Source organism: Pseudopipra pipra, chromosome 5 (genome assembly GCF_036250125.1).
Source record: "Pseudopipra pipra isolate bDixPip1 chromosome 5, bDixPip1.hap1, whole genome shotgun sequence".
Classification (NCBI taxonomy): Eukaryota; Metazoa; Chordata; class Aves; order Passeriformes; family Pipridae; genus Pseudopipra; species Pseudopipra pipra.
In genome coordinates this window covers 30,342,672-30,366,335 of record NC_087553.1, presented here as the reverse complement: position 1 = coordinate 30,366,335, position 23,664 = coordinate 30,342,672, and the positions used below count along the sequence as shown (strand labels likewise).

The window sequence follows — 23,664 nt, the reverse complement described above, 5'->3', positions numbered from 1 at the left end:
TTCCAGTCTGGAGATAAGGATGTCATGTGGGACAGTATCAAAGGCCTTACTGAAGTCTAGATAGATGACATCTGTCAGTCTTCCCTTGTTGGCCATTGCCATCACTCCACCACAGAAGGGCACCAGATCGGTCAGGCACCGTTTGCCCTTGGTAAAGCCGTGCTGGATGCCTTGGATCACCTCCTTGTCTTTTATGTGCCTTAGCACGTCTTCTAGGAGGATCTGCTCCGTGATCTTCCCAGGCACAGAGGTGAGGCTCACCAGTCTGTAGTCACATGGATCATCCTTTCTCCCTTTTAAATAACAGGAGCAATGTTTCTTTTTTTCCAGTCACTGAGGCCTTTGCCTGACTGCCATGACTTCTAAAATATGATGGAGAGTGGCTTGGCAACAACATCAGCCCGTTCCCTCAGGACCCTGGGATGCCCATCATCAGGTCCAACAGACTTGTGGCTAATCAGCTTCAACAAGCCATCCTTAACCTGCTCTTTGCTTACAGTGGGAGGGAATTCACTGCCTCTACACTCACCCAGAAGATCAGGAATTTGAGAGAAGTGGGAAGTCTACTTGATCAGGAACAAACTGTCTGCAATTGAATCCCAATACTGAGCCCAAAAACCTTGTGATGCCAAATATCGCAGCACTGGTAACTCAAATTCAGGGAGTGTCCCCTTCATGGATGGCAACCCTAGATATAAACCGTATCTTTTTATGATTCCCAGTGGTAAAAGGTATTTTTGACCTTAGTCTGAAGAGTTAAACAAGTTGAGCCACAAAGGGGTAACTATGCAGAGTATATTTGCTTCTATTCAGGCACATACAGGCATGTTTTTGGCAAAATATTAAATGCACATACAAAGGATAAGTTATTCCAAGTTAAGAGCATGGAGAGTTGCAGATTTATTTAGAGTCCTCGCTTTGTGCTTCACTTTCTCCAGTGATCTTGTTTCCTGCCAAGTCCCTGTATGCATCCCCCATTACCCGCTCTCTAGGTGGTCCAAGATCTTCCAGCTGTTTTCTCTGTCTGGTTTCTAGTTCTTCCAACCTCTTGCGAAGCAGGGAAAGCTCTCTTTGATGCTGCTCCTCCTTGGGGGGAAAAAAAAAAAAAAAGGAAAGTGGCACTGTTACATTTTGCACACCTACAGAGGAACAAAATGAGCAATAATTTATTTCTTTAATGAAAATAAAAAGAATGAAGTCCAAAATATCCTTATTTGTTTAATTTTACTCATCAGTGTTTTGTGGGTATTATTCTGACATTCATGATAAACAGCATGAGCAAGAAATACAGCTGCAACTGTTCCTCCTCTCAGATGAAAGAGCACACAAACCTGAGGTCTCAGTAACCAAGAATCTGTGAAGTCAACCTGGTCAACCTCAGCCAGAGAGATTTTCACCCTCAGAAACTCAGCGTAAGACTTTTAACCCCATAAGAAATCAAGAGCAGCAATACTGTTTTGTAATAATGAAACCATGGTGTGAGAATAACACTATGGTATTTCTTTCTCAGAAGGAGCCACTTAAACCCTCTCAGGAGAAGGACAAAGTATGGAGAACTGGGTTAAAACTGCCTGTTTTTTACATTCTGTAGCATATCCTTTGTCTTTCAAGCACTCCCCCCTATTGCAAGGAAGGGAACATCTCTCAGTATCTCAAAGTTTCCTTCTGTTCTAAGATAAAATACTCTTTCCTTAAGACTAAGGTCTGTAAAGAAGGACTGTTCCAGTACCCTCTTTTGTTGTACTGTTTTCACAACTTGCAATATATCAGCACCTGAAGAAGAGGGAAGGACACTTCAGACCCAGGAGGCAGGGCAGACGATGGCATTATCCCAAGTGGATTGAGTGATGGTATGTTAGGGTTCAGAATTATACTCCGGAACTCATTGTGCCGACGTTGCAAGTCCTTTAGTCTCTTCTGGAGGCGTGCATATTCTTCAGAGGAAACATTCTGCCTAGGAAATGAGAGATTTCTTATTGCTCAAAATCTTTGTTATCCCAACACAGCAGCATACCTCTCCATGAGCGCTCTGCTGTTTACTACCTATCCCAATGTACCAGAAGAACTGGAAGGTACTGCATGTCTGTCTAAAAATCCCTCTACATATTAAGCTATCTGCTGTATTTTAGATTAGAATTTACATAGAATAAATTAAGGGTTTAATACCATTCACAGAATTGAACCACAGGAGCCACAATAAACTAACTATTCAAATCAAGTCCTCCATAGGTGCTCAATGAAGAGAAAAAAACAGGACTTTATCTTTCAAAGAGGAGAATTGCAAGAGTCTGTCCCTCTTGCAATTCTGAAGTCTTTTTCACTTCCTTCTTTTGAAGGGATTCCTGCAAGTGTGTCAACCAGGTATTTTTCCTCTCTTTCTTCCCAAAGACACAGCCCTGCAGTTGTCTTACAAGCTCTCAGCTGCCCATCCTAAACAGAATCTATTCAAACAATTCTAGTGATGAATAGGCCATTAAACTTGACTCTGGTTACTAAAGTAGGTGACAAATCTTCAAAACCACTTCAATTCGTAAGTCAGATTTTGGACATATATAAATTTTCAAGCTAAGAAAAAGCAAAGTTAATTACCTAATTAACATCTGATTTTGTTTTTCTAGTTCTTCCATCTTGGCTTCCAAAAGTTCTATTTTTTCACGCATCCTCCTTTGTTTATTGTCATTGAGAGTCTTTCTCTGTCAAACAGACATTTGAAACAGCTAAGTAATACCTTGATAGATTAAATCCTGTAAAAATTAAATCTACAGTGTACATAGTTTCAAGCTGTGACACTTTATAGATTTTTCTTCCTTAAGAAGAGGAGCTGTGTTGTTTGAAGGTACTTGGATTCCCATGATGGGAAACAAATGCAACCTGCAACTGAAGGATGCACAACTGCTGGTGACTCGTTGGTTAGTGACCAACCGTGCTAACAAACACCAACTGTATTGGATAATTACAAAGCTCATTCTTTAAATGACCATATATAAATAAGTATAAACATGACCAGGAAAGTATGCTTCCTTCTTTTAACTTTTTTTTGCTTGTGTTGACCTTAACTTTTTACAGCCATAAAAGCTACTGGTAGGTTTTATAACCTGTATATGTTCAAAGTATAACACTGTTAATTAATCCTGAGCTTTTATAAACAATTAATCTGCCTTTCCTTTCAAATTATTTCAGAAAAAGCAAGTTTAGAAGAGATAAAATTTTAATATTTCATCAAGAAACATCTGAAACATCATCCTCCCTAATCAATGGATAACCATAAATACACACGTGTATGTGCAAAGAAAGCCTCACAAAATCTTTGATGGCATTATAAGGAGGTTGTTGGCTATAGTATACTTTTACATGCCACTTCAACCTCTCTCTATGCTGGTTTAAAGAACCCAATATATTTAGTTATTAAGTAGACTGCAAATAAACTTTAACATTGAAACAATTCTAGCTGGCCAACTTAAAGCTGACATTTTCATAAGCTAGATCATTCATAAAGGAAGAGCCAACATGCCTTTTTCTGAGCCACAGCAGCTCGACACAGCTTGTTCCTCAGTTGGTTATATTTCTCTTCATGGTCTGTGATGCGCTGAGTAAGCGTACGCTTCTCCTGCAGCCATTCCATACGCTGGCATTCTAAAATCCTTCGAAAAATCAGGTTAAAAGATTAGGAGGTTATACAAACAAAGCAGTACGTTCAGTTAATGCCTTAAGATGCTTAAAATAGATGCATCTTTTCACAACTCTTACCTTTATATACTTGAAGGATTTGATTTAAATTTGATTATGCTAACAATCTAATTGTGACTAACAACATTTGAACCTGCACATTAACATTATCTTAGGTTTTGTTCAACCATGAGGCAAATTCTGAAAAGTGATTCTAATAAACTAGCTAATTGTTGGCATGCTACCAAACCACCCATAGAAAATTCCTAAATTCAGGTCAAACAATCACACTGGAACGCAAGAGTAGACACCTATGCCAAACATCAGTTGCTAGAAGAGCTGACAACTATCTCCTCAGTTTGGGAGAACAGCGTGCTGCCCTATGGAGTCTCCTGTGTCTTAGTAAAAGACTTGAGTAGAGCGTGCTCCTGACCAGAACAAACACCAGCTCAACAGGAAGCTCCCACCAGTATGGTTTCTAGACAACATTCCAGCTGAATACACACCACCAATGGCATATGTTACCTGTTTAGATCTTTGCATGGTTAAAACATACTAAAATTAGGTTGTGTTCTCTAGCAGTGGATAGGAAAGGAGCCAGTTTCTCTCTTCTGCCTTGTTTGTTTGGGCTATCTGCATTGTGAGTCGAAGCAGACAAGAACTAACTGCAAATTGAATTACATTACTCTTAAAGAATAAAATCAAATGTTGAGATTCTATGCAGCAGCTTTTAAGAAGGCAAAAGCTTGGTATCAGTGCATCCATACCACTCTAGTCCTGGGCTGACACAGTTTCCCTACAGGGATTCTGAATGAATCTCCATAAATTTCTCATCAAATGACCTTTCCCTTCCCCACAGTAGAAATATCAGGCATCACCCACTCATGTTGAAACCAGGGTCCTGGCCCCCATGGTAACTGTCACAGCTCTTTAATAGATCCATTGTGGCTTGTACCTCACTGATGACTGTAAAGCACTAGTTCCCAGGAACCAAAGCACTTTTGACAAGCACTGCTTGGCAGTAAAAGGATTTCAGTTGAGGCGGCAGTTAAAAATACCATGAGTTGGGTATGGAGTTTTTTGGGAGTGTTTTTTAGGGTGTTTTTTTTGTTTGGTTTGTTTTTCAAATGCCACTAACATTGTTTCTGAAATGCTTAACAAGTGCCTGTTCTGAGTTCATCTCTGATCTGTATCAGTCTCATAGTTTGCCTTCAGCTTTTTTTCTCATTTCACAAGCCTAAGACTGACACAGCCAGGCACACAGTTGCTTTGCCTACTTATGCTCAGTGCTCAGCTGGCATTATTTTATTTATCTGAACTTTTTATCTTATGCTTTCTTATCTTTTGGTCCCTATTTCACTTCCTCTTTCTTTGGTGCAACTCAACTCTTGGAGTTCAAACTCATAAGAATTACTGAACTGAGGAAGGATGTCCTATCACCCACAGGTTCATAAAAAGGATGGAAACATGTCCCAAGGCTCCCAGGGTAGCAATGGGACAGACCTGCAGGGCTTACACATAGGCTGTGTAGGCTGCAAAGCTGCTTCATTTCTGCAGTATCAGGCTTGGTGCATCTCCCATTTACCTACAAACTTGTACGATGATCTCTGAGAACTGACAAGTTCCTTCCTTCCACTGCCTTCCCAGGAAAACCTAGTCTTGACTAGCCTGTGGTTCAGCCTATGTAAATGACAACAGCAGTTTCACTCAAATAACAGCAACAATCTCACACAGCATGTGAATACACCTCCCTAAACACATCCAAAGTATTTAACATGCCACTGACAACTGAACATACTCTCCAGTCCAAATGCAACAGTATCTCCAAATGTTAAACCGAAAAGCAGTAGTTAAACTAACGACAACAAAGCAACTGCAGTACCAAATCATAACAAAAGAGATGTTAAAACAAAAAAATGCCACATTATACACTTTGGAAGTTTTGTATTTAATCTGGGACACTGACTTTTTAAAAAACCCACCACGCAATAATCCAGTACAAGTTAGACATGTATTTGGTTATTAGGCTAGGAAATTCTGAAGAGCCATTTGTACTGGATTTCTGTGGCCAGGTTTTGGTAGCAGAGAGGCTACAGGAGTGAATTCTGTGAGAAGCTGCTGGAAGCTTCTCCCATGTCCGGTAGAGGCAATACCAGCCAGCTCCAGGACAGACCTGCCACTGGCCAAGGCCAGGCCAATCAGGAATTATAGTAATGCCTCTATAACATTTTAAATATAATATTTAAGACAGAAAAAAAGTTATTGTGCAGATGAAAATTGCAGCCAGAGGAGAGCAGAGTGAGAACACGTGAACAACAACACAGACACCAAGGACAGGGCAGAAGGGGGGGAGGAGGTGCTCCAGGCACAAGAGCTGAGGTTCCCCTAGTGGTCCTGCATGTGGTGCAGACCATAGTGGAGCAGCTGTGCTCCTGTGGCCCATGGAGGACCATGGACCGTGGAAGAGGAGTCCATGCTGGAGCAGATTCTCCTGATACGACTTGTGGCCCCGTGGGGGACCCACGCTGGAGCAGCCTGTGCCTGAAGGACTGCACTCCATGGAAAAGTGACCTGCACTGGAACAGTTTGTGAAGAACTGTTGCCCATGGGATGGACTCAGGCTGGAGAGGTTTGTGAAGGACTGTCGCCTGTGGGAGGGACCCCATGGGAGCAGGGGAAGGACTCCTCTCCCTGAGTGGTGGCAGAAACAACAACTGGCTGTAACCCCCATTCCTCATCCCCCTGCACCGCTGGGGGGGAAGAGGTAGAATTTGAAAGGAGGGAGAGATGGGGGCATGGTGTTTTTAAGATTTATTTTACTTCTCATTCTCCTGCTCTGATTCTGTCAGTAATAAATTTAATTAATATCCCCACTTTGAGTCTGTTTTGCCTGTGATGGTGATCAGTAAGTGATCCCTCCCAGTCCTTATCTCAACTCATGAACTCTTTGTTATACTTTCCCTCCTCTGTCCAGTTGCAGAGGGGAGTGAGAGCAACTTTAGTGGGTACCTGACACCCAGCCAGGGTCAATCCATTACACCATTTCAGGCTAACTGCAAATTAATCTTTTAATTCCAGGAAAGTGTTCATTGCTATATGGAATCTGAACAAGATTCAGCTCCCATCAGCATTTATTATATTTTGATGTTATGTGGCCAAGCTTGTGCAAAAAAAGAAAGTGATTATTTTTAATGTTGATGAGAGGAACTAGAAGATATCCAATAAGCTTTTACTTACCTCATATCAGTGGGAGGTGAAAAGAAGTATATACTTGTATATACTGACTGGGTCCCTGAAACATTATCAAAGCATAGTACAATGCTTGAATGCTTTTTTTCACCCTCGCTGCTTAAACACTCTTAAAAGAATTGTGTCAGAAACTCTAGATCCAATTATAGAAGTCTGACATTCCCTTCAGTATAAGTAGAATTTCATTTTATACAAGCAGTCTCCACTAATCAATAATTTATTTTAACGACATGAATGGAAACGAACTCCTGTTTTTGAAGTTACCATGAGCAAAGTTTTCATTCATACTGTACAACAGAACATATAGCCATTTTTTACAACTGTCCAATATTTCCTGTTCATTTTCACTTTCTGACTTTACTTAACTATGCATTGTAAATTCTGGATAATCTACATGAGAGGAACACAAGCCACATAAAAAGTAAAGCCAAAAGAAAAAAATTACTTCTCTCTTTCCAGTTGAGCTTTCTCTGCCTGTTGACATTCTTGTTTCAGTCTTTCTATTCTTTCCTTCAACTTCTCATTAGACTCCAGCAAATCCTTTTCTGATTTAGAAAGTGAGGCAAGCTGGAGTTCCATGTTGTAGATTTGCTATCAAAAAAAGAGAATTTTTTCCATTTGAGAAGATACGCAAATAACTGGCAATTCATTTTGAGATACTGAGACAATGCAAAATGGAAACAGCAACTAGCTTTAGCTTTTCATTAGCCTATTTTACTTGTCCCTTTTCTCCTTGTTCAGCAGTCTCTCCAGAAACTTTACAGTAAATCACTTCTAGACAAAGAAGGTTTTCTATTATACTTAAAATGAGAAAGTGAGGCAGGACTCTTCAGTCATTGACATGACCCCCAGAACTTCAGAATTTCAACATTAAGCCCCAGGGCAGAAGCAGAACAGAAATAGAGGACCACACAACATTTAGTAGCAGCACTGTGGAGCTACCCAGGCTCTCATAAAACAATGTGTTACAACCAGCAGTGACTTGTACCAACCAGTTCACAAAAATAAGGAAGCACAGAGCTTGAAAAATCCAACCTCTGCAGCCCCCATATAGAAATGATTTCCCTTTCCTTTTCCTCCCCCACATGGAAACTTAGATACCCCAATTTCTGATTTCTGGAGGAGAAAAACAATTGCCTTGAACTTCAAGTGGACACAGCTTGCAGAGTACTTTGATGCACAGCTATTGTTACCTACTAAATAATATCACGGGCAAGCAGGAGTTAAAAAAATTAGGTTTTATTTTCAACACTGTCATCAATTGACTCTGCAATAGAAATATACCTCTTTACACTAGTTTGTTCATTTATGAAACATCTGTTAAGCACTTGAAGAACCTCAGATGAGAGATGCAGTGTAAATGCAAAGCATTACCTAGAAACACTTTAAGTCTCCATGGAAACTGAATCTCCAGTTAAAATAGTGCATAACCATATTCAATATACCAGTCTATAAACATTCAGCTTTGAAATCCCTGGTACCCACAAAACACATGAAGCAAAAAGCTGTAATTCATTTATAAAGGTCCAGGAAAACATAATTTATTTCTGAACACATCTCCTTTTAAATATCCACAGTATGCATTTTGTTCCTCAGGAAAAGAAAAAGCCTTAAAAATTCAATCTAGTCTTCAAACACAAGGACATGGTGACTACAGGAAAGAATGTACTTCTCTATAAGAATTACAATGCAATAAAACCTTACCTGTTTCTGATCAGTGCTTTCACGTTTCCATTCTTCCAGCTCTTTTCTCTGCATAGCTTGCTGTTGAATTTTTAATCTAAAATTGTGTAAGATAACCTTATATTTATCTAATCAAAATACAGATGTCATAAATCAGTCTGACAAATAAATAGCATTATTTGAGAGGCTGATAAATATTTAACTAAACAGTGATTAAAAATACTTTTTTACCAATTATTAGAATTTGCATAGGAGTAAAATACATTGATTTGTATGCTTTTGGAGTATGACTTTTGCTCATTTTATCATAACAACCTTCATACAAAACTGCAGTAACCTAAGTTACCTCACGACCATAATAACCAACTCAAGGAGACATCATATTAGGGTCCCAGCTTGCCAGTTGCTGATATGGCGCCTTTGTGGAAAGAGAAATGGTTTATGCTAACATTGAATCTATGCCAGCAGCCAGCATGGAACCAGCTTTAACAAATATGTATTGCAAAGTTATGACTTAAAAATTTTCATTGAATTTATATAATTTTTAAAGGTTTGGATGAAAAATTTTATTTTTTTAAACAGTTCATTTTTAATTCGGCTCCCTTTTTTACATAATGCAAAAGGTAATTTTGTTTAATCTACTATAATGAACATTTCATAATGAAGATTTCTGTATCTATGAATAGTAGACTTTTATACTGCCTACTGTAAAGAAATTAAGGGGGAAATGAGAAATTCGTGCTAAGATTAGAAAAGGCACACTACCTCAAACGCTGAAGTTCCTTTTTGCTGGATTCTTCTGCCATCTGTGCAGCACGTAGTTTCTCTTCATACTGATCCTTTTCAGACTGTCTCCAAGTATCTTCTTCCAGTTTCATCTTCTCTAGATGAGCTAATCTGTTCTCAAGTTCTAACCTACAATGTTATTCAACATGCACACAAGAATCATTACAAAATGCCAGAAGTGTTTACTTGTTGAGAGTGACATTTTTAAAAGTAACTCAAAACACTCTTCTTTTAGAAGTTGAGAAGTAAATCAACAAACATACTTTTCATTCTGTAAGGCTGCAATATTGTCAAAACCTTCCTCTTTGGCAGCTTGCACTTTACGAATTAGCTCCCGATCCTTTTCTACTAAAAGCACTTTATGACGTTTAACAGCTGCCTTAAGAATTTCCTTGTCGGACAGCAATCCTGTGTTATACATTAAAAAAAGTTGAAATGTCATTACTGATACAATCCAGGATTCAAATAACTTTGTAAATTCATAAAAGGGAGCTAGAAATCACAATTCATAAGATAGAACGAACAGGGAAAGGGAAAAAAACAAGAAAACCAGAAGAGATGTGGCTTTTCTCACTGTAAGAGCAACATTTCAAAACTTTTGAAAAGTACTCTTTATACTGGAATCTCTGTCTATGGGAGTGTATTATTTGCATATACAAAAGTAATTAATCACTTAATATTATTACAGATTTAAACTCTAGAGCAATTTATACTAAGCAGTTGTTTCTGGATTTAAAAAAAGAAGTGTTCCACAATATGAAAAGGTCAAGCAAGAAGATTTTCTTTTTCTGGAAAAGTTTACAGTAAACAGTAACTGGGTACCAGTGAAACCATAGTAACCAGGCTACAACAAATTTCACATTTTAATCCACTTATACTACCAAATCAGGCAATTCTGAAACTATGACTCTATAGGCAGGAACAAATGATCCAAATTAAAATCTTGTGACTGAGACACCTGTGTTTACTGGCAAATAGGCAAATTTGCTCTAACAATGACACCTGGTTATTTAACTAATTCAGTGATGCAAATTGAATTCCACAGCAAGTTCAGGTTAGCTTAAAACTTCTCTGTATTTAGTTTCATATTTCATAGGGCTCAACATTTTTAGTTTGCAATATACTGTAAGTACATTGTCAATACAGAGAACACCACTTTCTTACAGTTGCTCTTAGCAAACTTACTATTAAAGCAAGTAAATACAAACAACTATTTCAGGAAGACAAAGGTCTGTTTTGGAGTTATAGCAAATCAGTGAGGACAGTTCTCTTTAAAGCTGTGTAGTGATTTAAATCATCAACTAGTTCTAGAAAGTTTTGGCCTTTTCACTCCAGAAAGCTATTTGAAGTTGCCAACATACTCAGCTGCATCAGGTAGCTTAGAACATTCCCTATTTCCTTCAAAGAACGAGCTAGAAATTGCATTTGGTTTCACATGGCAGTCTTACCGAATTGGTATCAATTCCATGGACACAGAATCAAAACCCAAACCAACCACTGGGACTTACATAAGACCTATGGGACTTATAGTTTCAAGCCGAGTGTGAAAGACTCTAGAATTTAGCAATGATAGAAAAAATGGCCACATGAAGCACATGATTTAAAACAGATTATACTCAAATTGTGACACAAATTCACTAATTTACATGAACACAAAATTGTTCTGTAACTGTTCTCAACTTCACAGAGCAAGTGAAACCACACAGTTACTTCAGATACAAAATGATTTGTCAGATCTATGACCTAGACCAGAAGCAGAAGGTGAAGACTGCTGGGGAGTTTCAGAGGAAAAATAATTTTATTATTGTAACTAGAAGTTACAAAAGAAATAGTTAGAAAATAATTTCACACTTTACCATCCATTTCACTTTGAATCTTGTTTTTCTCCCTTTCTACCTCACTCTTTGTTCTTGTTGCCTCCAGTTTGACATTTGTTAATTCCAATTTATGTGAATGTTTAAGTTCTTCTACCTATGAATTAGAAAAAAACACCACCAAATCAACTATATTAAATTTATATATATTTACTTCCCTTCTGATGAAAGATCCCTCAGAGTCAAGCTAAAATAAAGTTAATCTCCATAAGTAAAACAAAAGAGTAATATCCTGACCCCGATTATCAATTGCTCCCCTAAGTAATTTCAATTTGGTGACTATTTATAGTCCCCCTGACCTCCCAGAGTGCTACACTACATTCTCAAAATCCAGGTCTTCATAGTTTTAAAGTGCATTTTAAATCACATACTTCTCTATAGACACATCAAACGCCTCATAAAAGCAGGAGCTTTAAGAACATCAAATCAAAGAAAATTAGTGCTTGCATGGAAACTTTCTATAGTTTAGGCATTGGTACACAGTAATTACATGGTCAATGAGAATTAAATATCTAGAGGAAAGGACTTATAATGAAAATCCATTCACAATGACAAATGTAATTACAACCTGCTAGCATATACCAGTGGCAAAAGGTTAAGAATGACACAGTACCTTATTAAGTAACTACATGGTGGATTTGGTTGCTCAAATACTAAGCTGAGAACATTTCAGGGCAACTTGCAAAGATTTAAGGTGGCATTTTTAAGGCACAAAACCCGGGAGACAAATGCGTGCACCTGTGCTCAGGAATAAGTTTGAGGGGGTGCAGAAGTGGGTGGAGGTTACTCTAGAAATTAGTTTTGCTCCCTTCAAGAAACACCACTGAACATTTTATTTTGCCCTAATTCTGGAGGTGAGCAGAGAAGACCAGCTGATACAAAAAGAAAAGACTGTAACAATCTTCTACATATTCTGATAGACGATTGAAAAATGTTTAACTAAAGTTTTCCCCTCCTATTTAGTATTCATGTGGGACAAGTATGACACATTATATAGAGAGGCTTTAAATAGTGGTACAGGTATAGCCTATTCTCATGGCAAATTAGAACTTTTTTTTTAATTAAAGACCAAAATTGAATACTTAGCACTCATAAATGTGCACTGTAAAGCCTGTTTTGAATTAAATCTGAGATTGTTAAAGAACAACTATGGTTGAAGTTAAAATTTTCTTCCTGTATTCTATCTTTCTTAATTATATTATGATAAAATTAACTGCCATACCATACAAAGTGCATGTTAGTGTTTGGAAAGTATATTCAGAAAATCAGGATAGCCTTAAGTCAACAGAGAATGTAAAATGATCCTGTATTCAGCCAGATATACAAGCTCAAAGTTAGTGGCTTTACAGTTACTTCAGAACTACCTAAAGCCTCTCCAGAAAGGTAAGAAGATACAGGGGATTCAACTTGTTACCAGAAACTGACAGATGTGATAAAAAATTATTACCAAATATTCTCTCCAGAAAGGAAGGAACAAGAGACAGAAGAGAGCTTGTATTTACCCAGGTAACTACTTCAGTAGGTCTAGTATCCTGACTCAAATTTACATAGAGCAATGTAAGTATTGTACGACACTTGAAGGTCAAAAGGTTTATCAGTGTTTTTACTTTCCTTGTTTGAATTATTCAAACAATCACATGTAAAATTGCATAAAGGATCTGTCTGTGTAACTGAGGAGTCACTGCAACCAGATAAAACCCTCAATGTGGCATCCACACTAACCAAATTATGCTGAAATATTAAACAGTGATGTCAGGTTTCTTAAGCAGTTTCAGGTTTTCCCTAAACTTGAAGCCTTCTGATCTTTTTTTTCCAAAGTATTTTTCTAGAAATTTCTCTCAGATCTCAAAAAAAAAAAAAAAAAAAGGGAAAAGGAAAAGCATACAATCATAGAACTAAACCTCTAAGATCTGGTGTCAACCCAACAACTAAGTTACTCAAATATGTTGTAAGACAATGGTCTACTTAAAATGGTATGATGCAATCCTGTATTAAAATGTTTCTCTACAAGCTGTGCTGGCACAAGCCCAGCAAAAAGGCTATGCTAATGTGATTACCCTGCTTCTAATATAACCTAAATCTCCACAAGTAATTCCAATGCTTGTTTCCTGTACCTAACATAGCCCATTCAGAGAATACTTTTTAAGATCTCCAGAAGATCCATGAAAAAAAAAAAGGGGGGGGGGGGGAATTCAATTTAAAGCTCTAATGGCTGGCTGTTTTCATAAGCTCTAAAAACATGAAAATAAAGACCTCTCTTCAAGTCCTGTTCTGTTTAGGAAAAGTAGGGAAAGGACCTAGAAAATGAAATAAAAAGAACATAATCTTAATCTTTAGAGATAGTTTTATGTATGATGTTTCTCCTGTAAAGTCACACATTCTATATCTTCCAACTGAAACTGAGGGGAAAATTCCAAACCTATTTTAAGTCACAACAGAAGACATTTTTACTTTATTCTTAGTGTAAAATATAAACAGAAAAACTTAAACATAACAGGATAGGAAAAATTATTTCAGATACCATAAAAGTACTTACTTTAGCAGCTAAGGAACTGACTTCTCGTTCACATTTGTTAAGTTTGCTAGTTAAGACAATGTTCTGCTCATTACTTGTCTGCAGTTCTTTCTCGATTCGATCAACCTGCAGTTCAGCAGACTTCTTTTCTGCCTTGAATGAAGGAGGTATTTGTAAGATTTTTGGAGCAGGGTTACAGCACTGATAGTAGTAAAAAGTAAACCATCTATCTGTATCCTGCAACTGTGCAAGAAACCTAGAGGAAAAGACTCTCGACCAAGAGAGACAGCAAGAACTGACGGGAGGACTGAGGACCATAGATGAGGAATACAGTGGAATCCTGGGAAGTGTACAACAGGCCAGCAATAACAAAGCTTCTTTAAGGGAAAGCAACAGCCAAGAACTAAACAATTGCAGTAATGTCTTGGAGAAAGAAGAGGCACAGGCAAACAAGATGACAGATGAGGAAAGGATTAAAGAAATAGAGGAGCATCATGTAACACTTTTGAAAAGAATAAAACATTTACTCTAGAAGATTATTAACATATTGCCATTGGTTTCTAACTTCAGCCAACTGGCAAGTGCTGACATGATCATCTTACTGACTGCAAATGTGGATATCACTTGCATGTTTAGAAAGGAGATAATTCAACAGAATCTCTCAGTTGAGAGATTTCCAAAGTTGAACTGGTAGTACATGACTCCCAATATTCCCAATGTATTTATAAATCAATTTTAAATCTGAAATGTATGAATTCAAGTTATGGAGTCAATGGCAAAATGATCCATGACTTCAGTGACAGTTCTATCAGGCCAAATGTTATTCTCACTACATTCTACAAGGGGGCAAAATAATAATAAAAAAGAAATCTTACCTCTAGACATCGCATTGCAGCCTGCATGTCAGCTATCTGTCGTGCTTGTACTCTTTGAACACTTTCTGCTTGCACACCACAATTGTGTCTTTCTGCTCTTAGTTCTTCTACTTCTGCTTCTAAGGCTTTTAATTTCTGACACAGTTGTGCCTTTTCTCTAGAGAGTGCCTCCACACGTTTACTGTCCTTTGTGGGATCAACACTTAGCAGCTGATTATGGAGTTCTTCTTTATCTTTATCCAGTCTTGCAATCTGAGAGTTGTTAATCAGAAAAATAAAGCTTTTACATTGGTTAAGTGTCAGGCAGCAACAAGTACAGCAGTTGACAATTCAGAAAAGAGCAGCAGTGGACATTTAAAATATTAAGAAATTACATTAGTGTTTGTTTTCTTGCTTAGAGTAGGAAAATAAAGCAAGACCATCTGACTCTGTAACTAGTGGGTTCTTTTTGAGATTACTAGAGAGTCCAATGTTGATTGATGTCCTCCTTATGGAACTGTATGATGGGATGGAGTCAGTGTCAGCAAGCTTGTGTGTGGCACCAAACGGGGGGAAATGGTCCACACACTGGAAGGCAGAACTGCTATTCAGAGGAATCTGGACAGGCTGAAGGAGTGGAATGGACCAGACCCTCTTCAACAAGATGAGAAAGTCATGCATCTGAGATGGAGTAACCCAGTGCAACTACACAGATTGAGTGCAACTGTCTAGGAAGCAGTTCCATTGAAAAGGATCTGGGGGTCCTAGTGGACAACAAGCTGAACATTAGTCATCAGAGTACCCTTGCAGCAAAGATGACCAATTGAATCCTGGCAGATTGGCAGAGGGATAGCTAGCAGATCCAGGGAAGTGATTCTTTGTCCCTCTCCCAGCCCTGGTAAGACTGCATCTGGAGTTAGCATCAAGTACATGAAGGAAGTGATAAACTGAATCAAGTCCAATGGCCTCTAAGATGGTCAGGGTGTTAGGGAACATGGCATTTAAGGACAGGCTGAGAGAACTATGCCTCTTCAGCTTGGAGAAGAGGAGATGCATGGTGATAGAAAGAGAGGCAACAGGTACAGGCTGGAACATGTGAAATGCCAATTAGGTATTAACAAAAAAGTTTACCATGAAGATGGTTAAATACCGAAATAGTTTGGCCAGAAAAATTGTGAAATCTCCATCCTTGCAGATGTTCAAGACTTGACTGGACATGGCCCCGAGCAACTTTTCTCATTACATGCCAATATTTTAAGCAGGATTTTGGACTAGAAAGAAGTCTATTTCAACTTATATTATGATTCCACCATTTTATAACTACAACAGAACTCAAATCTGCTAATAACTCAAGATAGGCAACATGATTGGGCCCTGTCAGACAATAAAGCACAAAAAAAAAAAAAATCTTTCTGTTACAAGGTAGTACAAACGATACAAACTAATCTGGAGAAAGTAACTAACAAACATAAAATATAAAGATTGTTGTATTTCAAAATTAGTTACATGAACTGAATGCAATACTGGGGGCAAAAGAGTATGAAGTAAGGTATGTAAGAGGAGGTATTTGGAGACTAGTCCAAACTCTGATCTGCAACAGTCCCTTTAGAAGTCGCACCAGCATCCTCTAAGCAGCAAAGCCGATTTCCGCAGCAAAAGCCCTCCAAATGCCTTCTGTGAGGAGATTCAAAGACTTATTGCATGATATGCCCAAGCCATCATTTAAGAATGAGGATGTTTTTATAGCCTCCTTGTGCTAAATGACATGGAAGGTTAAAAAGGCTTTGAGAGAAATCAGACCACACTGTGCCCTGGGCTCAAGGTAGTTTTGTTCTGTGTGAGTGTGCTAATTAGCTGCAGCTAGCACAACCTCAAGAAGCACAACCTCAAGAAGCCCATGAGAGAGGTAGGCTGCAAAGCAGCATGTGGGTTTAGCTCCAGGAAGGACAACTGTTTTGTTTTTAATGCATTGCATTTGCAAACTGGGATTGAATTTGAAAGCGATGATTGCTTTGATTTGTGTCTGATGTTTGGAGTAATACATTCAAATCTGGCATCTTAGAATATATGCTCCCAGACAAATACTTAGATGAATATGCAAATGACATATGCAACACTCATTTACACTGCTGGATATATTTAAAACATAAATATGCTGGCAATTTAGCTACATACACTTTTGAGAGTCCAATTCTGAAACAAATGAATGAATGGTTTATTCAAGAATTAATGCAATTGAAATAAAGCTACCAAAGTTTTCAGTATCCTTCTGATTATCACTGTCATGATCTAAACCTAGGATCATAACAGGTACATCGCAAAAAGTACCCTTATCTATTATCAATAATATCTTCCTGGATTAGTTGTCACATAAGTAATTTAAAATCCAACCTTACATTGGTTCCCCAGATAACTTATTAATTTCAAATTCCAACACAAAGGAGATTAAAAAAAGCATTAAGCAAACCTACTGGCTGTCATTTACCAGAAGGCAAGTTATTCTTACTTTTAATAGCACAAATGAAACTGCAACACGTAACTGAACAAACCTACAGAGGCAGCTTTAGACCAAGTCATAGAAGTGTTTTGCAAATTAAGAGAATGGAAACAAACACTGTGAAATGGTGTCAAACTGACAACTCTTCAAGTACCATCAGTTCCATAATGTTCAAGAAGCTTTGTCATCATTTCTTTCCATACTACTGTAATGTTCTATGTACCTCAGCCTCATATTTTATTTTCTTCTGTTCTAAAGTACGTGCATGTTCTTCCTGTTGATGTTCAAATTCTGATTTCAGAAAAGTATGTTCGTAACGAAGTTTGTTATATAGTGTTCTGTATTTTTCCACTTCCTAAGTAAGACAAAAAAAATTAAAAAAAAATCAAATTTTCAGATTTAGTTCCTTGAAATGTCCATGCAATGTTTCTATCACTTCACAAGTTATATTTGATTAACAGAATGCCTCCTTCTCCCTCTTCCACAATTTCAGCCTTCCCTGCCTGGGACAACAGTACCAGACAAAGAATGGCATACTTGCATCCCTTCCAGTTTAATTTTCTAAGGTTTTAGGAACAACTATAAAGTGGTGATCACTACTCTAAATGAAATAGAACTCCAATACTTACTACTTGAATTTTCTACTACTTACATCTTCTAGCTTCTGATAACGTTCTCTCATAGGAGATTCCAATTCCTCCTGTATTTTTGCTTTTAACAGTTCTAATTTTTGAGGAGTTAGCACCTTAAAACAGAGAAGTATCATAAATAACCAGTCATGTTCATTTATTTACGCTGTGATAGGACAAGCAGCAAGGAGTAAAGTATTTCAAACATGATTTTAGGAATTCTGGTTAATTTTCTATGTTTTTCTACGGAAATTTCAATAGTACATACAGAAGCAAAAAAATATACTAGTGAACTAAAAATATTCTGGGAAGGTAACAGAAGCATTTAAAATGTCAGTGTTTATTGGTAGAAGCAATACAAATGTCAAGCTGAATTGTCAAGAGATTTATCTCCTTTGAGGGGGAAGCAGGGGAAGGAAAAGTGGTCTCACATAAAAGATAAAGAATTAGCATCTGGAAAAACTTAAACAGTACGTGAACTAACCCCAAAAAATCAAAATCAGCAATACCAAACCAACTATTTGTAAAGCTTATTAGATATGTGTTCTCCAACAGATACATGGGTACCAGTATGAATTAAAATTACTTGGGTGTGGTTCATACAGCAAACTATCTACCAAGAAGCAGTGCTTAATAAAAGACATTTCATCCATAATCTGTGACATATTCTAATTTATTCTACTTTTCTTTCACTTATCTGTACCCTTAAGTCCCTGAAAACTAGTTCTACTCATGGTACTGAGGTACATCTCCTCCATTCAGAGTCTGGGATCCTACAATGTCCTACATTATCTTAAGGAAACAAGCAGTTACCTATAAAGTGTCATCCAAGTTGTCTTAAATATTGAGGGGGTTTTGTTTGGTTTGGGTTTTTTTAAGAAATAGAAAGAAAGAAGAAAGCTGTCATAATGAAGAGAAACAAATATGTATTTTTCCAGGTTTAGGCACCTAAGTTACCCTCCAAGGCAGATGATTTTCTCCTTAAGAGGAGAGCAAGCACGGAGATTGAGAGTCTTACACAGCACCTAACAACAGGATTTGAAAGATTCAGTTAAACAAGAAAACAATAATTTCAACACACTAAAGAAGAACCACTCGTGTTGGGTGAGTTTCAAGGCACCTGAAATACATCCAAACTGGGTATATACATGTTACACAAACAAAAAAATATGCATGGCCCTATTACAGGATAAAAATACATATTAAGTCCTTCCAGTAAATTATCTCACCTGCATCTTCAGTTTTTCCAGCTCTTGCGATTTACCCAGCAACTGCTCTTGATATTCAGTGACAAGCTGCTGAACTTTGTCATTTGCAGCCTGTTTTTCATCTAATAACTGCTTTATTTCATCTTGTGATTTGGTATAATCGCCCTGTAATCTGAAATAAAATACACATTTACTTTATATTTACCTTCTAAAATTAGACCTTAAAACTCAAAAACTCACATGCGGAAGCAAACACACAAACACCAAATAAGAACTAAGCTACAAATATCCTCTTCCTGTAATATACTGAATAGTTATCCCATATTTACATGCATAAAAAGTATTCCCAAAACATAATCTGCAATGTCTAAAGTTACTTAAGGTATTTTGAATTGTCAGTTTTCTAATATGAACAACAGTCAAATCTGTCATTAGATACAGAAATAGCTAACATACAACACATACAAATAAATCCCTTCCAACATTTAGCTTCACATTTTAATAGTTTAGATGAAGAAACTTGTTTAAACTGATGTACCTTTGATGTTCTGCCTTTAAAATTTGATAATTTGCTTTATGGCGTTCACTTCTCATTTTTTCATCTATCAGAAGTTTTAGTAATTCTCCTGGATTATCTGGATCATCATTTCCAATCACAGGAGGAAGGAGGCTGCCCAAACCATCCATTTTATGACTGTTCACGATGAGTATGGAGAAGACAAGATCAAAATTAATGTATAACTAATCTACAACACAATTCACTCTCTCTCCTGACATCTCAGAAGATCAAGACCCCTGAACAAATACAAAGACACGTACTTAGCATTCAAGTACATTCACAGTTCAAAGGTTTCACACACTGCTTTTGCTTTAAGTACAGAAGAATCCTGGTTCTGCCATAACTCGGGTTAGAAACCTTTACTGAAAGTGCAACTCTTGCCTGCTTATTCTGCCTTCCCTGAGAAGTAACAGTCCTTCCAGGGCACAGAATAAACTTAAACACGGGGATCATTTGAGTCAATACAAAACAAGCACAAGCGCTTCTATCTGACAGATTACATGAAATGGTATTTCTACTTACACTATACACTGAGACTCCAACTATGATGCTAGTAATGCCCTAATTATGCCTTGTTAGTCAGAGTTCAAGCAGAGGCCACAGATATCAGGCACATACAGCTTTTCCTACTACTTATCGAAGTCAAAGTTGTCACATCCTAATAGATTGTACTCCTCAATACACCATCCTTTCTGCAGGAAGAAGAGCAGATAATTCTCTCTGCTGAATTCCTATGAAGCCCTCTCTGGAGAAGAGTTAAGGTTTCAGGGACAGCCTGGAAGACACCTGCCTGCAGTTCAGCCCTGAAATATATCATTGCTATATGTCACTTTCTCATTTTCAGCTTATCTTGTGGTTTCTTGTGACCTTTCCAGAAAGTAATTTCTGAAACATGACAATATCAGATTGGTGTGAGGAATGCTGCAAATCGACAGTTGCTGAGGAATGAGGAAGTATCCTAATATACCTCATTAGTGCCTTTTGATGTTAGAAGCAATGCGTATTAATGTGAACATTACTGACCTTCCACAGGATCTGGGGGAGGGAGGACTGTAACTGAATTTTAGGGAAGTTACAAAGCCTTGAAACCAACTACTCTGCCATTTTAGCTTTTCCCATAGCCAACTGAGGCCTAAAAAATCCAGGGCAGCAGTGTACAGAGTGTAACTTTGAACAAAATAAAACTCAAACAGAAACTGTGTTAAAACTCTGGCATCGCTGCAATACCTCACCTTCTTGATAGGCACAGTTGAATCTTCTACGATTCCACTCTTCAAATCTTTCATGGATCTATACCTTAAACACTTAAAATTTGATTTTAAAAACCCCTGAACTCTAAGCAAGATGAAAATTTATCTTCCATATGGAAAAATAAACACCACATGTCAGTGCCCATTCCACTAAAAGACATGATAATGTCAAGAAAGTCTTATATTTAAAATTTCTTTGCCATTTTTCCTTCCTCCATCACTAAGATTGGAAAAGCTCAGAGGAAAATCTACCACTTGGAACACTAGTATAGGCAAAGCAAGACAAGAAACTTTGTATTCTGCTTTACCCAAATTTGCTGAGATAATGAAAAGGAAGAAATCAGAATAGAGGAAGAAATCAGAATAAAGAATAGTATCCTCCATGACTGTCCTATATGCACAACCAACTTCAAACATTAATGACAAGTTCTGAAGAACCTCCTAATCAATCCAGTCTCTATTTTTCCTTCCTGAATTTTGTTGGTTGTTTAGAACTAAGGACAACAGCAATTTCCAAACTCAAGATAAAGACGTTTTCAATTGTTAAACCAACAGCTGTATGAGGAGAACTGGACAGTGATGCAAAGGACAACAAATCACATGAGAGGACAGAAAGTTCTCGTACACAGAGGAAACCCAAGGCAGCATGTCCCTAAGAATTTCTAAGCACATCAACATGGTTAACATTATCACTGTTAAAACAAATCAAAAAATAACAACAAAAAAACTAAACAACATCCAGGCAATAATACTTTTCTCTCTCTCAAATCATAAGCTAGAGATAATAAATGTAACTATCAAACTGTAAGCCAAAGCTCAGAATTAGGAACACAGAACTTAAAGTCAGGTCTGAATCCTGACACTTATTTGAGTAAGAAGTATTTCTGAAGTGGTATAACAGATCTAAAGTCAAAGACACTAAAAAAATCCTACATTTTCTGAGGGCATGTCAGCAAAAAGATAAACAGAAATGCAACCTTTTGTACGCAATTCCAAGCAGGTGAGAGGTACCTTTTCTCCTCACAGCTTTTGCCTCTATCAAAAAGTGCACAAATTACAACACAAGACACACACCTGGCCACGTGTTCATATGCACGAACATTTCATGAAAAAAGGAGACGAGAGAGGGAGATAATTGTAGCCTGCAAATAATGGTTTCAGACTGCAAAAACCTAAGCTGTATGTATTTAAGGAAACAAAACTATTCTGGTTTTCAGGGACATCTAGTGGCAAATTTCATGACCTGCATTCCTGGTGACAACTGTGAAAAAGCAGAGATTTCATCACTTCATGAGAGTTCTTTCCTCGAAATCACTGATAGCAACTTGTAACATTTAACCTATTCACAATCTTAAAAATAAAAAAGTTTTTTCATTTGTTTGGTTTGGGATTTTTTTTCCCAAATAATAAAATAATTTCTGGCAGTGAACTGTCAATAGACCCACCATTTGGGTCTACAAATACTGTAATCAGATCACCAATAAGAATTTCTGCTGCTAATGGCTTACAGTACTTGTTCACAGTCAGTGAACAGACCTTAAATAATCTTCAAAATTACACAAAAATGCACCTGTAATTTTTGAGAAATCCTTTAAAGGAACACTATGTTAACATTTCTTCCTCTCCTGGAGATCTGTTCAAATAGAGAACCATAAAACATCTTTAAAGAAACTAAAATCACATCATATATAAAGTTAATTCTATACCTATATATTTGCCAAATATTATCACACTACTGAACTTTTAACAGTTGCCCTGAACTCATACTATGAAACTTTACCATCATTTTCCACAGGTATACATATAAAGGCATTGGTGGAGAATCCTGAAACCTAGGAAATGCACACTCTGTAGGTAAAATAGCATACTTATTGTAGAACAGCTAAGTGCAGTAACTCAATTACACTTCCAAGAATCACCTTTGTTTTGCCTTTCTTCTCCAATTATTTATTTTCATACAGAGAGAAACATTGCTGAATAACCTACTTCACATCTCTCCTCTTTATATCTACACATCATGAAAGGGCTTTTCTTCTTTTACAAGATTTTTCAGCTTTTTTGTTGTAACTTTTTGTTTGCTACAAGCTCTTAAAATAGTGAGAATACTTGCATTTAGAGAAAAATATTATGATATCAATATAATTTATTTATATTAATTTTTTTTATGGTATTTTGTTTACAACAACAAGGTTTCCTTCTCACATATTGCATAACTAAATGACATGACTGCAGCATGCATTGCTATTTCACCTGAGTGCCATATATATCTCACTCATGGCTCTCCTTTCCACACCACAGCTACACTTATATTTATCATGTTGAACACTATTCTGCAGTTAGATGATATGATGAATATAATTTTGCAACTATTGATGAAAAACTAACAGTATTAGCCTTGTGCCATGTTTTGTTCAAGCACTAAAATTCTTAGTAAAATCTGTGAAAATCAAAGAGCTGTTTCACACAATGTATGGTCTAATCTCTCTGCCTGCTTCTGTCAGAACCTCAGATCTCTTTATATGCTCTTCCTTTTTCTGTAATAAAATCAGCCAAGGTCTTGTGAAGCAATAAACTATTTACCTGAAAGAGTGAGACAAAGAAAGCACAGCCTCAGAAAGCTACTTCAAACACCACCCCCTTCTCATTCCTGCTCAAGAGTCTACAGTAAGATTAGATAATGAACTCATGAAAAAATGTAATCCAACACCAGAGCTCAATGTCACCGGGAATGGGAGGTTCCACTCCTCATTTCTTTATCCCCATTCCTACACTTGTCCTTCATCAGACCCTTCCATGAAGTGTTTTAACTCAAGAAGCCAACACACTCAAAGAAGGAGACAACAGTCAATAGTTTTTCTGTGAGGTCAGCAAGTCACACAAGCTCATGGAAAAAT

At 37.3% G+C, this 23,664-nt stretch overlaps 1 protein-coding gene across 1 annotated transcript; it reads right to left on the bottom strand.

The window, feature by feature from the left end:
- Positions 1-781: 781 nt before the first annotated feature.
- CEP83 (centrosomal protein 83) lies at positions 782-22,788 on the bottom strand. The gene is made up of 15 exons (XM_064655446.1): positions 19,500-22,788; positions 18,983-19,133; positions 17,777-17,869; positions 17,348-17,479; positions 14,649-14,900; positions 13,795-13,926; positions 11,241-11,355; positions 9,648-9,792; positions 9,364-9,513; positions 8,620-8,695; positions 7,361-7,506; positions 3,512-3,641; positions 2,590-2,693; positions 1,774-1,954; positions 782-1,086 (listed from the first exon to the last, which is right to left on the bottom strand). Exons 1-15 carry the CDS (start codon positions 19,646-19,648, stop codon positions 901-903), a joined length of 2,142 nt encoding a protein of 713 aa, XP_064511516.1. The 5' UTR covers positions 19,649-22,788; the 3' UTR covers positions 782-900.
- Between the last annotated feature and the right edge of the window lie 876 nt (positions 22,789-23,664).

Bases quoted from the DNA above. Each gene is read 5' to 3' on its own strand.
- CEP83 (XM_064655446.1), bottom strand. From the start codon at position 19,648: ATGGATGGTTTGGGCAGCCTCCTTCCTCCTGTGATTGGAAATGATGAT. The intron at 8,696-9,363 runs GTAGTGTGCCTT...ACACAATTTTAG, and splicing joins AAGGAACTTCAGCGTTTGAG to ATTAAAAATTCAACAGCAAG. The intron at 3,642-7,360 runs GTAATTTTTTTC...GATTTTTCGAAG, and splicing joins GCTCAACTGGAAAGAGAGAA to GATTTTAGAATGCCAGCGTA.